Source organism: Cryptotermes secundus, unplaced genomic scaffold (assembly GCF_002891405.2).
Source record: "Cryptotermes secundus unplaced genomic scaffold, Csec_1.0 scaffold156, whole genome shotgun sequence".
Classification (NCBI taxonomy): Eukaryota; Metazoa; Arthropoda; class Insecta; order Blattodea; family Kalotermitidae; genus Cryptotermes; species Cryptotermes secundus.
The window spans coordinates 326123-343474 of record NW_019727089.1 but is presented as its reverse complement, the minus strand read 5'-3'; the positions used below and the strand labels follow the sequence as shown (position 1 = coordinate 343474).

Below are 17352 nucleotides of genomic sequence, written 5' to 3'. Positions count from 1 at the left end.
TAAGCAATTTTAAAATTGTACGATTAATAGTGTTATATCCATTTTATGATTGCAGTTAAATGGTAGATTTTTGTTGATATGTATTTGCCTGATGATGGCCGATAGTGGCCGAAACATGTAGCAAAGCCACAGCTGTACGCTGACTTTGATGTTTTACTATTTGCTGTGTTGTGATGGTTCATTAAAGAGTTGTAAACTGTAATAGTAGTCAAAAAGGTGCCAGTCTTGACACTGATACAGAAAGTCACAGTGACAAAGATGTCTTTTACTCACAAAGTAATACTGGCTCAGTGGATTTATACCTCTTCCGAGACACAAAATAATATAAATAGAAATACATGACAGTCTGACACTAACTTTTTAAGTGAAAAAGAAATATTACACAATCCAACACCGACTTCCTAACTGATAATTCGCCACTGAAAACCAATCCTTGAATACGTCACACTTCCTTGAAAGCTCTGGAAGCACTGATTTGCAAGCACCGATGAATATTTCCTCTTCAGTTCTCAGAACAAAGCTGGGCTATATTTGGCTGACCAGGTCATAAACAGTCATATATAAACATAAATAGTTTTGAAACCAGGACTGAGATAAACGATTTCTTTGTTCAGTCAAACTCAAGGTCAAACTGTCAGCACTCCAAAAGAGTGCACTGTCCTGCGTCATATATACATGTCATTTGGCCAACTCCGGTTGCTGCTTGCGTCATATATATGTGTCATTCGGATGTTAAAGGTTAAAAAAGAGCCATGGGTGCCATGATTTTCAATGACAGATTTTGATGTATGAAGCGTAAGAAATAAAGTTCCTTATTCAATGAATAAAATGACAATTGATGGCAACTCAACAGGTTAAGACTGGTGCTTTGTACGCCTGTTGAGGACCTGTGAAACGGTCCAAACATGTTGCGTCTCTAATAAACATAATAAAAGCAAATGTTGTCGAAGTCGTGTCTTCTTTGTTTTGAATTGAATTTATTTACATTCCATAAATCCTAAGTAGGTTAGTACCTTTGGATACAGAACAAGTCAAAAGGTTACATACATAAGTACAGGCAATTTTAGCTTAAAAATTAATATATCTTAATTTTACATCATTCTCTATTTACATTGAAGTATTCATCTAAAGAGTAGAAGGAATGAGCATGTAGATAATTCTTTAACTCTGATTTAAACTTTTTAGTATCATTGCCCAAGTTTTTAATACTTTGTGGCAGATTGTTGAACACTTTTATGCCAGTAAAGTAGACTCCTTTTTGATATACTGATAAAGTTGATGAGGGTAGGTGGAAGTTATATTTTTGTCTAGTATTCATGTTATAGACATCAGAATTTAATTTGAATTTATCTTTGTTGTAAACAACAAATAAGAGAAGCGATAATATGTATTGCGATTGAAGAGGTAGAATTTTTAATTTCTTAAATAATTCTCTACATGAATCTCTACTTCTACATCCTGTAATGATTCTAATTATATTCTTTTGTATTTTAAAAATTATTACACTATGTGAAGAGTTCCCCCAAAATATTAATCCATAGTTCATAATAGAATGAAAGTAGGCATGGTAAACCATCTTCAATGTTTCCTGTGACATAAAAGGCTTAATTGATCTCATCGCATAGCAAGCTGCATTTAATTTAGGTATAATTTGTTCAATATGTATTTTCCAAGACAGTGTACTGTCTACATGTATTCCAAGGAATTTTGTATCAAGTACTTTACAGATTAATTTGTTGGCATAACTGATGTCCAGATCAATTTGGTGGTTGTTTTTAGTTGTGAATGATATGTAATGGGTTTTATCAAAATTTAATGAGAGTAAATTGGCTTCGAATCATCTGTTTAAGGCTTCAAATACAATATTTATGTCATTTTTAAAGTTTTCAAATTTAGAGTTCTTAAATATTATACTAGTGAATACTGGTTGTTGTTTTGTAGACGGTATATTCTATACTTTATATATCTTATTTATGACACACAACAGGATGCATAATATTAAGAATGATATACAATGTACAATTCAACATGACCCAACTTCAACATACTTCTGCATTTATGAAGCATGAAACATTTTCCCATCTTTTAAACATTAAACTGATTTCACCTGACACATCTCAAACCTTGGAAAGAAGTTTAATTCTATATCTGGAAAACAAAGCAGTTAATGAAATACTAACCAATGTTAGCTGGTCATCTTCTGCACTATCCTGAGATCCCTCCCGGGGTTCCGAATCAGTGCTTGGCTCTTGTGTACTGTTCCTTAATGATCCTTCATTCCGACCACTCTCACCATCAGGAGTGGATGGAATTGGTTCAGGTTTCACCAAAGCTGGTGATGCTACCAATGTGATTTCACTTGGCAATTCCTCTGATGTTCTTTCTAAGCCAACATAAATCCAATGATAAGATTTACATGCACCAGATTTTAGCCAATAGCAGCATGATTCATGTAAAAATTACAGAATTCCCAATGGTTTCTATGGTATTCATGGAAACTGGGTCCAGCTACAGAAAATAATCACATCACACAAATTATTCTTGGAGCAAATCAACATAAATAGAAAATGACTTACTATGGCCAAACATTTCTGTAAAGTAATGTGAACATGATCTGGAACAAACCAACTGCTAATATTTATGAAACTAAAATATGGAAATGATGGTACACACTGTTAAAAGGCACTCTTCACAAAGACCAAATGACAAAAATTGCAACAAAATTATACAGGTTACTTGAATGTGTAAATGTCCCCAATTTTACATGTGACATCTTTCAGCATGCACATCCAGTTCTTAAGAGAGTCTGCTGCTTAGCTAATTAAAATGATCACAGACAGCTTATCAGGAGAGAGAAGGCAAAAATGTTAACACATTACAAATTCTGCAAACACAAAAATAGCAACCCAGACAAGGAACAGGTTCTTCCAGTATCATCAGATAATAGATATATTCCTAATGAAATGGATGACTCATTCAGGTAAAATTGAGAGCAGTATTATATTATCATAAATTATTTAAATAGGAAACATGTCATCATGTCTAAAAGAAATAGTGAGAACTTCAGGATTGTAACTTAAATCTACTAGCCATGTAACAAACTTCACTCACCTACAGCATTGTAATATGCTTCACAGAAGCATTTTTATTTAAAATATTTAAAAATTTCATGCTAACCTGGAAGACCAGGGAACAGAAGTTAAATCTTTACTGTCATTCTGAGATACAAAATTTCTGAACACACTCAAATAATTTATTTTTAAAGTTATAGAACAAATTAAACATAATGTGCCACTAATATAGTACATTCTGTACAGTACCACACCTGTTGAACCAGATCCAGAACCTGTGGAAGACTTGCGCAACCGTTTCCTGCGCATAGATGGGGACAAAGGAGCAGAACTGCAACGAGAATCTGGACCCCATGCTGATTCACTAGGTGTTAACAGTTCTGCCTTATCAGATGATACACTAAGGGACTTGCTCATGTGTACTGATCCTGCAATATTCTGCTCTGGCATTTCTGCCAGCCCTTTGATCTTCAGCATTTCAGCTGTCTGAGGCAAGAACAAGACAAAAATTACATAAAATACATGCAATTAATGATGTTTGCTATTTTTATTACAAATCACATTGGGACATAAAATCAACAATCTCTCACAATGTTCTGTTTCTAAAAGCATCCATCCGTGTGCTGTCACCAAACATATAACACAGTAGTACTTGATATATGTGGATATGACACAGGGCAACACAGATGTGTGTATTACAAAACTGACTGAACAACTGAACAGTGGACATGAAATACACACACGTATGTAACTGATTACTTTACTGGCACTAGTGGCCACACAGATTACACAACATCAAGAGATGTGATGTTCACAAAATTTAATAGACAGTAAAATACAAAGAGATATTGGGCTGGCATTTTGGAATGACAGCATGTATGTGCAAATTACTCTCCTTTACAGCATGTTAAGAAGAGACAACCAAATTTGTGCAGAACATTAGCACTTACTTCCTTAATCAGTGCACATATAATTATTATTATTATTATTATTATTATTGTTATTGTTGTTGTTGTTATTATTGCATTTTCTTACTTCCAACCTTTCTCAAAACATAACTTATTTATGTTCCTACAGTTGGGAGAATATTTATTTGGTTAATCAACCATTTAAAACACAACACTCAAATTTTTTTATTTTAGGCGATACGTGCTGTTATCTTTAATTCAAAGTAATTTGGAATTTGGGTTTCCACATTCCTTAGATTTCAATTAAGAAACAAACAACAAAGCCAGCCCTAAATGCTACGGTAGCCATGATGACATGAAAGAAACATGGAAATGTTATTAGTGAAGAAGTATGTGAAATTCTTATCTATTTGGAAGAATGTGTTCATAGCAAATGTGGTAAATCTAATGATGCACTCTGGAATTTGGTGTAGTAAAATTATGAAAATATTAGAAATTTCACTATAAATAACATAACATAGTTTTCCTTGAAAATTAATCCTGCACTCAGGTCAAAGCTTTGGAATTACATCAAACTTTAGCATGAACACCATGTTAGGTGGGTCCCTTTAACTACAGCATGACACGTCCTATGGCTGTGAATGGAGAAGATGGGCTCCAGGTATGGAGGGCAGCTGTGAATATACTGAGTTAGCAGTCGTGGACAGCCGACATGGGGTGGTTCTCCATCTTGGGTGTTGGGCATGGGGCTGACAACTTCTCACCATAAAAATAAGGTTGTTATGAAATGTCACAAAGGGCAGATTCTTTGTATAAACTATCTAAGCTAAGGAAAATAGACATAAGATTTGGTATGTGGAATGTAAACAGTCTCTATATGGCAGGTTCACTTATGACAGCTGTGAAAGAAATATAAAAATATAAGTCATTTTTAGTGGGAGTATAGGAGGTCAGATGGGACAAAGGTGGCACTGAACCAGAAGGCAAATATACATTTTTCTGTGGAAAGGGGAATATGAATCATGAATTAGGTACAGTTTTCTTGTACATAAAAGAATTATATCAGCAGTTATGAGGGCAGAGTTTGTTAGTGATAGGATGTATATAATATTACGAACCCGCTGGAGAGATATCATTGTTCTGAACGCTATGCCCCAACACATAATTAAACTGATCATATGAAGGGCAGCTTCTACAAGGAACTAGACCATGTATTCGATAAATTCCCTAAATACCATACGAAAATTTGGCTAGGAGATTTCACAAAAGTGATAATGGTAATGGAGTTAGAGTAGTAAACTTTGCCCCATCATAAAATCTGACTGTCAAAAGTACAATGTTCCCACATTGTAACATTCATAAATTTACTTGGACATCTCCTGATGGAAAGACAATCAAACTGACCATATTTTGATAACAGAAAGTATTCAAGTGTATTTGACATCCAATGGTTCAGGGGAGCAGACTGTTATATTGACCACTATCCGGTGATGGAAAAATTTTAGGGACAGACCAGCAGTGAGTAAACAGATGCTTTATCACCACTTCTTTTCAATTTTGCTTTATAATATGTCATTAGGAAGGTTCAAGAAAAGCAGGTGGTACTGAAATTAAATAGGCCACATCAGCTGCTGGCCTATGCTGATGATGTGAATTTACTGAGAGATAACATAGATACCATAAAGAAAACATAAACTTCAACTAACCCTAGTAAGGAGGTTGGTCTAGAGAAAAACGCAGATAAAACTAAGTATATGCAGCTGTTTTGTCATGAGAATGCAGGGAAAAATCATGACATAAAGATAGATAACGGATTCTGTGAAAATGTGGCACAGTTCAAATATTGGGGATGACAGTAAAAATCAAAATTTGGTTCAAGAGGAAATTAAAGAGTCCTAATTCAGGTAATGCTTGCTACCATGCAGTTCAGAAATGCTGTCTTCTCACCTCTTTTCTAAAAACATAAAAATTAGAATATACAGTAAAACCTGTCTTAAACGGAATCTCAAGGGACCAGAAAAAATTTCCGCTGAAGCCAGGTTTCTGTTTAATCAAGGTATACTATAATAACTAAACCAGAACAAAACGTATTTGAGACAAAACAAAACTACATGCTCATTAATTTATCCACACTATAATCACTGAACACATGCAAACATTACACTGAACAGAAAAAATTGCAGTACTCACTTTTTATAATTTTACCAGAACTCCGGCAGTTTTTTGCATGCAGTTTACTCTCTTGGCTGCCTGACTTTCCACAAACACTTTAGCTTGAGAAATTAGAGTAAGCATGTCTGAATCGTTTCGTTGCACAGCAAACTCCTGCAGTACCTTTAAATTGTTGGCAGCATCCTGATAAGTCTTCACTGTACACTTTTCTTCTTCTATCACAGTGTCATTTTCCTCTTCTTCCTCTTCCTCCTCTCTTCCTTTTTTCCATTTTCTCTAAAATTCTCAACTAATACTTCGATATCCATTGTGTCTGGTTCTGTTTGCACATCTTTGTCTATGTTGATGTAGTCCTCAGCATTACAGTTACTGAAAGCAGCTTCATTCATTCCTTCTGGTCATTCTCATTTTCTACACTAGGAGTAACTTCTACCATAGAAAATCCTGCTTTTTCGAAACACTTTGTCACAGTTTCTGTTAACAACTTCTTTACTGCTTGACTTGTCTAAATAACCGCATCTAGAACCGAGACAGTTCTTGCAAGTTCAGAGGCGGATGATGTAGAATCTATATTGACGAGCAAAGATTGCATTAATAATTTACGATAGTGGACCTTAACATTCCGAATGATGCCCTGATCCACTGGTTGAGAAACACTAGTGGTGTTTGGAGGGAACCAAGCAAGTCGCGCGTTGGAAAGTTCGATATGGGGGTGGCATGTTGCTTTATCCAAGAACAACAAAACATGCCGGTTTTGCATTTTCATTCTACCATTGAAGGCCGTTAACCTTTCCTCCATGATCTGTGATGTCATCCATGCCTTTCTGTTGGATCTCTGCTCAACGGAAATTTCCGTATGTCCATGTTTCAGAAGCATCGTGGCTTTGCTGCCTTGCCAATCACTAAGGTTTTCTCCATTTCACCCTTACATAAAACCACATAGAAGAACAGTCAATCTTTCTCTGCACAGTTTTCCTCCCAAACATTTTTCACCTTTCAGACATAGCTATTTATTCGGAATCGCGCAGAAGAACAGTCCAATCTCATCACCGTTCGCTATGTTTTCAGGTTCATATCCCTCGATTATGGATGGCAGTTTAGCTTCCCATTCCTCAATGGTCTCACTATTTACTTCACTTGATTCACCACAAAGTTCTTTAAAAACTATCTGATGTCTTTTGCGAAAACTCTCCAACCATCCGTTAGATGCTTTGAATTCAGTCTTCCCAGTTTTTCAGCGACTTTTTTAGCATATTCCTGTACCATAGGACTCAACAACCAGTGATTTTTCGCCCTCACACTGACAAACCACTCCCACACTATTTCATTAACGTCTTCGTTTGCAGTTTTCTTAAGTTCTCTTGTTATTTTTCCATTAGCACAAGTTTCCCACCACTTCAAAAATTCCGTTTTCTTCTTTAGAATCTCATACACTTGAGTTTTACCGACATTAAACATCTTCATGATCTGCTTAAGAGACAATTTATCTCGCTCACTCGCATGATCACTTTTAGTCTTGTGTTAAGATCAAGCACAAGTCTCGTCTTTGTAGCCATGGTGACAACTGCTACTCTAAAGTAAAACTGTAGGCCTAGAGCCCTTACTGAATACAATTTCCATAAGGGGAAAACAATTCTGCTGAATCTCAGTGCAGGTGGTGCAGTACCGTTAGAAGCTTATTTTAAAGAGTTAGGGAAAAGAAAATTCTGCAGAATGTATAGGATACCTAAAATTATTCTAAACAATGCATTCCGGAAGGCTGGAAATTTTCTGTATAAAGGCTTATTTTGATTTCTGTTGCCTGCGTTAGACAGTTTCCATTTAATCCAGGTTATTTAACATCTTTTTGAGCCCCAAAGTCAAGGGACCTGAAAATATTTCCGTTTAAGACAGATTTTGGTTTAATAAAGGGTCCGTTTAAGGCAGGTTTTACTGTACATACATAGCTATAATTTTACCTGTGGTTCTATATGGGTGTGAAACTAGGTCTCTGACATTAAGGGAGAACCTCTAACTGTGGGTGCTGAGGAGAATATTTTGATTGATGAGAGATAAAGTAACAGGAGGTTGGAGAGAACTGCATAATGAGGAGCTTCATAACTTGTACTCTCCACCAGGTATAATTTGAATCATCAAGTCAAGGAGGATATGGCCAGGGCATGTAGCATGAATAATGGAGAAGAGGAATGATTATAGGATATTCGTGGGAAACCCATGATGCAAGATGCAAGATGCAAGATGCAAGTAGGTCGGTAATATTAAAATGGATCTTAAGAGACAGGATGGGATGGTATGGAATGGATTAATCTGGCTCAGGACAGGGACCAAATAGGGGCTCTTATGTACATGGTAATGAACCTCTGGGTTCCATAAAATGTTTGGAAGGTCTTGGGTAGCTGCAAAATTGGCAAAATCTCAAGAAGAGCTCAGCTTCATGAAGTTAATTAGTTTATTATAAACAACTATGAAGTTACAAAATAGTGTGTGTGTTCTACAGGGTGCTCAATTGAGGAGGAAACTTTGCAACACCACTGACCGGGCCCAACAGTCCTCACAGATTGCTGCTGTAACTGCCAATAACGGAATGAGTCATTAGTGCTGATAAATGCGCGCACTCTTGCTAGCGTAGAGCGGATGGAATGTTTTTCTGTGACTATTCCCTCACATCAGTTTCTGTACATTCACATATTTATATGAATAGTGTAAAAAAGAAAACACAAACTTACTGTGCTTTATAACAGGTGCTGAAAGTGACCCCCTTCCACTTGCAAACATGCCTCGCATCGCATAAATAAATTATGCAACACTGTCTGAAGTTGGTCCATGGTAATTGAACCAGTTATATGTGTTATTTCAATCTGCAGAGCTTCAGTGGTGCAAGGATTATTCTTGTAGACTTTTCCCTTTAGGTTTCCCCTAAGATAAAAATCGCAAAACTCAGATCTTGGGATGTGGGAGGCCACAGTCCCCTGCTGATTACTCTGTCTTCAAACACTTCCCGTACTGCGACCATGGTTGCATGAGCCATATGTGCTGTAGCACTGTCTTGCTGAAAATATCCATATTGTTTTTCTTCAGCAGTCAGCTGATTGAAGAACGGATTCAGTATATCATTAACGTAGCGGTCAAAGTTCATGGTTTTGTGGAAAAAGAGAGGGCCGATGATTCGCTGCGGACTTACAGCACACCACACACCCGCCTTTTCCTTATGTAATGGCACTTGTATAGCATGAGGATTTTCATCGCTCCATATCCTTAAATTCTGTGTGTTGACATGGCCACTAATGTGAAACCACGCCTCATCAGTCATGAACAGAAGTTGTGGATCCACGATTCCTTTGTGCACATTTTGCAGCAGCCAGTTGCAAAAACGAATTCTTGCTGCATAATCTGGTTGTTTCAGCTCATGTACAACTATTGTTTTGTTATGGGTGAAATTTGATTAATTTTGTGGCTGTGAAAGCAGATCCTAGCAAAACACCGGTTCCCTGTGCTAAGTGTCTTAACAATTTTCAAGGACTGATCTGTAGTCGTGCCTCAATATCCCTAGCCTTTTCTTCAGTCAGCTCAATCCTCTTCGATTGCTTCTTTATGTCACACACTGAGCCCGTGGCTCGCCACTTTTTCACAAGCTTGGATACACATGACTTTGTGGGAAGGGGCGAATCAGGATATTTACAACGAAACTTACAGATACATTTTCTGTAAGTTTTTTCCCTTGCAAAAAATTTGACAATAAACAAACTCTGTTCAATAGTGAACTTCACTTCAGAATAAATGTTGACTGCCTATTGACATCTCTAATACAGACTTGACTATTAACGGCTAGTGGATATTGTAATAGACTGAGGACACTAGTCTGTATGTGCCTGTGAACTATAAAGTGTAGTTCCAAGTGGTCAATAAATCCAATTCACCAATCCATAACCCGTCTATAGTCATTCACCCCTCAATCATGACAATATTGTCACATCTGGAAATGGTATGCCATTTCATTTTGTCTCTACAAATCCCCTGAAACTACTCAGTTACTTGCCTTTGTTTTAGCAGTCTCAATGATGGATGCAGTTTGTACTATGTTGACTGATTATAGTTTAACATGGCAAGACACACAACACTAACCAGCACACTTAAAAGTCAAGTATTCAAACAGAGGCATTTCAGAGGCTGGAGTATGCAATGTTTACACATTATGAAATCTTGAATATGAATGGTACATTATGGAATAAAGAAGTTACAAAGGAAACTAAATAAAATGTTGTATTTTATGGTTAGAAGGTACTGCAGTTGACAGAGAAAATAAAGAAAAACTTACTTGTGGAGGGAGCGGCCTCTGTAGTCTAGGGGTAACGTGCCCACCTCATGACTCAAGGTACGTGGGTTCAAACCCGGCGGAGGTTGTGGAATTTTCAAGGGCAGAAAAATTCAGGGAACAAGTTCTCTGGGAGGGACTTANCAGTAGAAATTAAAGGGGAACGCACAATGGACCAATAACAGGTCTAAGTGCATGGGGAAACCCACCCCCTCTAATAATAATAATAATAATAATAATAATAATAAATACTTGCCATTCTTAGCAGGACACTAGTGGTATGCAATATTTCAGGGTAAAAATTGTACAGAAAATGATCTGCATGCATCCAACAAATGGCAATGCAGCTACATGCTCAATCTAGTAACAGAAGAAACACGTACATGCTCAAAGCGCATTCTGAGGGAGAAATTCTTTGTCATCACTGAGTCTTACTTTCCAACTTTTTCAGATATGGTAGGTAGTCAGAACAAGAAACTAGTGAACAAAAACCCAGGATACAGGACTGAAAGTGTGAATATGATACAGACATGTCCAAAGAACAGCAGACAGTAGGCAGTCAAAACAAATGCTCAAGTTGATACCATAAAAAAAAAAGGTCAAAAACTTGTATGAATGAAGGGAATTCGTGATACTACGGTGAAGAAAAAATTATGGTAGTGCATGATTAGAGAAGGATGATGTAGCTGAAAGTTATACAGAGTTATTCAGTGTCCTATGGTAAAACTTTAGAAGAGCTGCTGGACATAATCTGGAGCAGAAACTGTAAATAAATCATCTGATTCATCTCCCTTAATGGGTTATAGTCTTGCCATTTTATAAGAGAATGAAATAATTTTACATTAATGTATACAGTCAGCCATTTACATTTAAGATCTTCATTTACTACTTTTAAATACAATAAATGAGAATCACACATTCCAAAGCTAATGGTCCTTTTAAATTTGAATTTTATATCACATTTAACAGAAGTACCTGATTATGTTTTGGGGGGGTCTCACACAGTTCTATGCTGCTCAGACCTCTCTTTGAATTCACATGCATGACTTGCGACAATGTTGAATGGAATCACTGAACCAACTGTCTTGGATATCTCCTAATATCCGTCACAACTATCTGGGCGAAAATGATCAGGTTCTCATGATATTATTGTACAACAGCAAGAACATTTCCCTTGAAGCATCCCCAGAAGAAAAAATCAAGTGGTTTCAGATCAGGTGACTGTGGAGGCCAGACAACTGAACGCACCGACGCCCAATCCATGTGTTTTGAAAATGGCTGTTCAACCAAATATGCACTTGGAGTGAAAAGGGGGATTAGCACTGTCATGCTGAAACCACATGTCCTCATGAACAGAAGATGATATGTTTTTTGAATGGAATCAACATACAGGATTCCACAAGACAATTCAGTAACACACATGATCCCATTAATCAATCATACACAATTCCTATCCAAATGCTGATGCTCTATCTTAGCTGAAATGATGAACATCAAGTAGCATTACAATTCTCCAGTGCCCATGCGAGTATGTGTGGACCATTTATCCAGATCCTTCTGAATCCTGCCTGATCACTCCACAACACCTGGTATAAGAAGTCAGGTTCATCTACAGTTCTGTGTACAAGCTTCTGACATACCTGGGGGCAAAGTTTACAGTCCCCTGACTGTTGCTCTTGCTTATGTTGTGCATGAAAGGAATACAACTGCTCTTCATGTAGTATGCCAAACTACATTCTGAGAGAGCTATGTTTCATACATGACTCCACAAATGCTACTTGGTGGAATACCAAATACAGCATTGACCATAGTTTCTTTATTCTGCACAGTGTATCTGCCATGGCCAATATGTGTTGGTGGCAAGAATGCACATTTCCTTCAGACTGTGGTGTGCTGCTGCAGACACGTCTGTTGGAACCTTTGTGATCTAGATGATGATACTGGCATCCCTTAATGCAACATGCACATGTGCACATGCGCGCTTGCCAACACACACACACACAATATCAAGACTAAAAAGTTTCAAACATCATAAATCTGAAATAGTGGTGAATTAGACAACTGTCTTTTCAAATTACATCAACAATATCCTAAAGTCTGCCTACAGAATGCTGAATAACCTAGTAAACAGACTCACAAATAACATCCCAACCACAGAGATCTTAATCTGTAATGTTTTTTTAACAGCGAATTAATATCCTGCCTATCAGGAGGCTCTTATCAAAGTCCTTTTCTTTCCCAATTCCATACAAATTGCCTGATATAACAACTTAGAAAAAAAAAGGATTTTTAATATTTATGCTATACCTTTAAAATAGCTGGAAGCTGATCATGTGAAACATTTACTTCACCATAATACATGAAGTCCACCATTGTCTTGAGATCATTGTACTTCACATCTTTCAAAATTACTATGGGATGCTGACATGGATTCACAGAGAACAATGTCTGAAAAGAAAAACCAAAATAATTAAATGATAATTTATGTTCATTGATAACATAAATTATTGTGTAACAAAACAAAGGATCAAGGTACACATTAACGAATTCTACAGGACAAAATTTAAGTACATATTTCTGATATACTTCATGTACTAAGACAACATGTGAAATCACCATTAAAGTCTGCCTAATTTATTTCCATTTTACTAATTAAATATAATTATATCCTTGACATCTTTTTGGTCATAAGATGACCATCTTCAGGGGGGAGACCAAATGTGAAAGGAAAATTTGCATTACGTGCAGTACATAAAAGATTTAAATCATCTAAATCATTTATGTATAATGATACAATGTTATCAGAGGTACTTGCGTGGAAACCAATGCAACAAATCCAAACAATTTTATGAAATTGGCACTGCACTGTGTTATATCATGTATTACACTCTCATACTCCTTTTTTTAGCATCACTGTCTTGGAGCTGTAGTACAGGACTTGATGTGAATGTAGTAGTACTTAAGAAGAAAAATAAGATATAACTGGATGATGACTTCGCATTTTATTTTAATCTACACAGCATGTTTAATAATAATGAATGTGGATGAATCCAAAGGACACCCATGTCCTTACTCAGGCCTTTACTGAGAATGAAAGTACAACAGAAATACAACCTCACACAGTATGGAATGATATAACACGTGGAACTGAGCACCACAGTGTCAATGGACAACTCACTGCAAAGATAGCAAACTACTGCCAAGAAATGCAATTTAATTCACCTTACTTTATAGAAGATTCTCAGAATGACAACTTTTGGCTTCTATGTAAGTTTTGCATAGTGAGAAAATATTTCTAGAAGCACAACAAAACCGCTGTCTTGAATTCATAAACTACATGACGAGCTTCTGAACTTCAACACTGGTTCTATTAATACATTAATGTTATGCAGCTACTTAAGTAAACAAAGATACAAGGTGTGTATGAAGACATCCATTAATCATTAGTTCCTGAAACAACTTACAATACTGGATTCTTGCTCCATAATTTGGAGGCATATGAATTTTGACTAGCATTCTGTAGGCCATAATTGAATAATGTGGCATATTTATGCCATGCAGGAATTGTTGAAATCTGTAAACATGACTATTACACAACAACAAGGAAAGCGATGTTTTCTCTGTGCCGTGCTGTGCTGTGCCGAGCCAAGCCCACCCGCACTGCACTGGTTGCTATGTGGCGTTGCAATAAACATCACTCGGCAGCATTGCCTCTGTAAACACGGCGATTACACAACAGAGTGCAAGTTGCATTTCCTGCTTGTCTGATGGAGAGTTTATAGGAGAAATTAAATTCCTAACAGTCAGCAGGAGTTAGTCATGCTTTATGAGAGAAGCATGCGAACGGAGTACAGAAGAATACAGGAGGTCTGCCTGTAAGAATCTAAAGTGTGATCAGAAGATTTTATGGGTGTAATAGTCAGTGACAGTGAGTGATAGCTGAGAAGACAGCCAGTGAAGACTTATTGTGTGACTCCAAGACTTTATGTGTGGTATAGTGCAGCGAGAATTGGGAGTGTGTAATCCAGTGAGACTTACATAGCTCTCCTGTTATAAATACGTGAAAACTACTGCAGTTGGAAGTCAGTGTGTTCAACTCAGGAGGTGTGTACTCATACTTGGTGGTATCAAAGTCCTTTTTGGTGAAGAAGAAAAAATAAGGACATTACTGGAAATATCAATCGTGATCATATCCTGCATATTTTTTGTGGCACCACTTAGCAAAGCAGGATTATTCCTCATAATCCCAGCATCCGAAGTGATCCAAGCTTTCGCGCCCATTCCAGCCTCCGAAAAAATTCCATCAGACACCTCCCACCACAACAAACGAAATGGAGCCTTGTCCTAAGCATTTCAGCCATGGAACTTACCATCACAAGACCAGAATGTCTGGATGATTCTTGACTTCCTGATTGCCACCCTCATCAGACTCCTTATTTCTTTGAAGAAGTATCGTCACTTTCGACGCATCTCATACAGGGAGGAGCGAACAAAACAGGAGCTCAGGATGGTGTTACAGGCATGTGAAAGATTCTGTATTTCAGCATCCCATTGCAATTGTTCAACTTAACGTCTACTATTCATCATCTGTCAATATTGCAACACTCTTCCATTCACCATTCAATTGTAGTTTAACATTATACATCTTGACATACATGTTTCGGCCCCAAAAGGCCATCTTCAGGTGTCTTTGATATGTTACAAATATTTTATTAAAGTATGTTAAAACTGCTACACTGTCTTACTTCATGTTAAAATCACACGCTGTAGTCATCTTTTCAAGGTAAAACCAGATAAAATCCTTTTAAAGTTTCTATTATACCCACGTTATTTTGGTGCATATTATTTCACCTCACACAGGGTGTCATCCATTTTCATAAATGTATGTCTCTCCAGGGTGTTTTGTCTTGGCAGCTTGCCCATCATGTCCGTAGCCTAGTTTTCAGTTATGACTGCCATATGCCCCTGGTTTGCATGTTTCCTCCACAGCGTGTGGTGTTGTAAAGACAAACTAGGGGCATATGGCAGTCATAACTGAAAACTAGGCTACGGACATGATGGGCAAGCTGCCAAGACAAAACACCCTGGAGAGACATACATTTATGAAAATGGATGACACCCTGTGTGAGGTGAAATAATATGCACCAAAATAACGTGGGTATAATAGAAACTTTAGAAGGATTTTATCTGGTTTTACCTTGGAAAGATGACTACAGCGTGTGATTTTAACATGAACTAAGACAGTGTAGCAGTTTTAACATACTTTAATAAAATATTTGTAACATATTAAAGACACCTGAAGATGGCCTTTTGGGGCCGAAACATGTATGTCAAGATGTATAATGTTAAACTACAATTGAATGGTGAATGGAAGAGTGTTGCAATATTGACAGATGATAAATAATAGACATTAAGTTGACATGCGAAAGTTTAATGCTAGAGTTGAGAGGTAAGAGAGCGTTTTTGCAAAAGTTGGTAGAATATCATGCCCAGTTCCAGAATGAGGTGGATTTAATGACGACAGTTACAAAGGTGGAAGACGAATGCTGTGTTCAAGTCCTGAAGATAGTGAAAGAGCAACGTCTCCAATTCCAGAATATTTTAGATACAATGACGGTAATAATGGAGGTGGGGGATGAACACCCTTTTCACTCTCAGAATGACCTTGATTCAGTGAAGATTATGATGGAGAGATTGACTTTGATGTTTAGGGAAAAGACAGGAGGTTATCCAGCAACCATTGAGTCCCATGTCAAGATGGGGAGACCCAAGAAAAACTGCACTGTACCTTCCAAGGCTACAGCCGAGAAGAAAGTCCCAATGAACAAGGTGAGGGTGGCTTTGGCACCACCCACTCCCCCAGTCTCAAGGCAGTGAGAGCCAAGGTAGTGTCTTGGAGAAACACTTATCACAGGCCTACTGAATCATGTGAAGATATTTAGTATATATAGTATATCACCAGAAGCTTGACTATAGCAAGATACAGGCCAAGGTCAACGCCTGGAAGAAGAGATAAATGCATGACAGTGACAGAATGAAAGTGAGTTACGAATGCCTGGCAGGGAGGTGACCAAGTGTGATTCTATTATTAAACCCCAGACTGAATGAAAGTCATCCAACCTCCAAGTGTTGTGAACAGGCTCATACAGGTTAGTCACGTGGATAAACGATGTGGTGTACAGGATCCAGTGGAACCCTTGATCGAGGATGATGGTGGTACACCTGGACTGCCTCGCACCTTTTCAGGGAACCATTCTAGGGTTGCTGTAGTACTGTGATATTTGGAGTAATTCAGTGATACTGTCAAAAGTGGTACATTGTCAGGAAATGGACAGTGTGTGGACTAACAGACTTAGGTCACTAGCATGTGTAATAGTGAATTGCGAAGTGTGGAAATTAGTGGTAGTGCTGTAATTATGTGTTCTGTATAAGTGGAATAAATCGAAAAATATTATAACTGGTGTCAGAATTGGCTAAAAACTTAAATATGCCACAAGTTAGAATGAATTATTGAATTTACAAATGCATAAAGTATTATACTGCCACATGACGGAGATGGAATGACTGCTGGCAAGAATTTTCATATGGTATTTAGGGCATTTAGCAAATATATGATAAGACACCGGTGACCTGTTAGTATTGTGTATGGCGATATCACTAACAAAATCTGTCCTCTGAAATACTGATACAATTCTCTTAAAAAAACCGTGGTCTGTAGTCCACAAGCTAACTTTACTGACTGAGCGACTGCCGCTTGCCTGCGAAGTTAGTGCCAACTTTTCCAGACAGGGGGTGTCATGTGGTCAGAGCAATGGTTCCCCACGGCCATTAATCTCAGTTTTCTATACAGGAGATATTTCCTTGAAATACCTCCTCAACTGTCCTCATG

At 37.4% G+C, this 17352-nt stretch overlaps 1 protein-coding gene across 5 annotated transcripts in view; it reads right to left on the bottom strand.

The window, feature by feature from the left end:
- LOC111864299 (protein bric-a-brac 1) overlaps positions 1–17352 on the bottom strand; it is a 79409-nt gene that overhangs the window by 43392 nt on the left and 18665 nt on the right. For all 5 annotated transcript variants that reach the window (XM_033751382.1, XM_033751381.1, XM_023851441.2 and 2 more), the window contains 3 exons: positions 12771–12911; positions 3326–3557; positions 2181–2383 (listed from right to left, as the gene is read on the bottom strand). In XM_033751382.1, coding sequence (XP_033607273.1) covers positions 2181–2383; positions 3326–3557; positions 12771–12911 — 576 coding nt within the window. The remainder of the gene's footprint in view (positions 1–2180; positions 2384–3325; positions 3558–12770; positions 12912–17352) is intronic.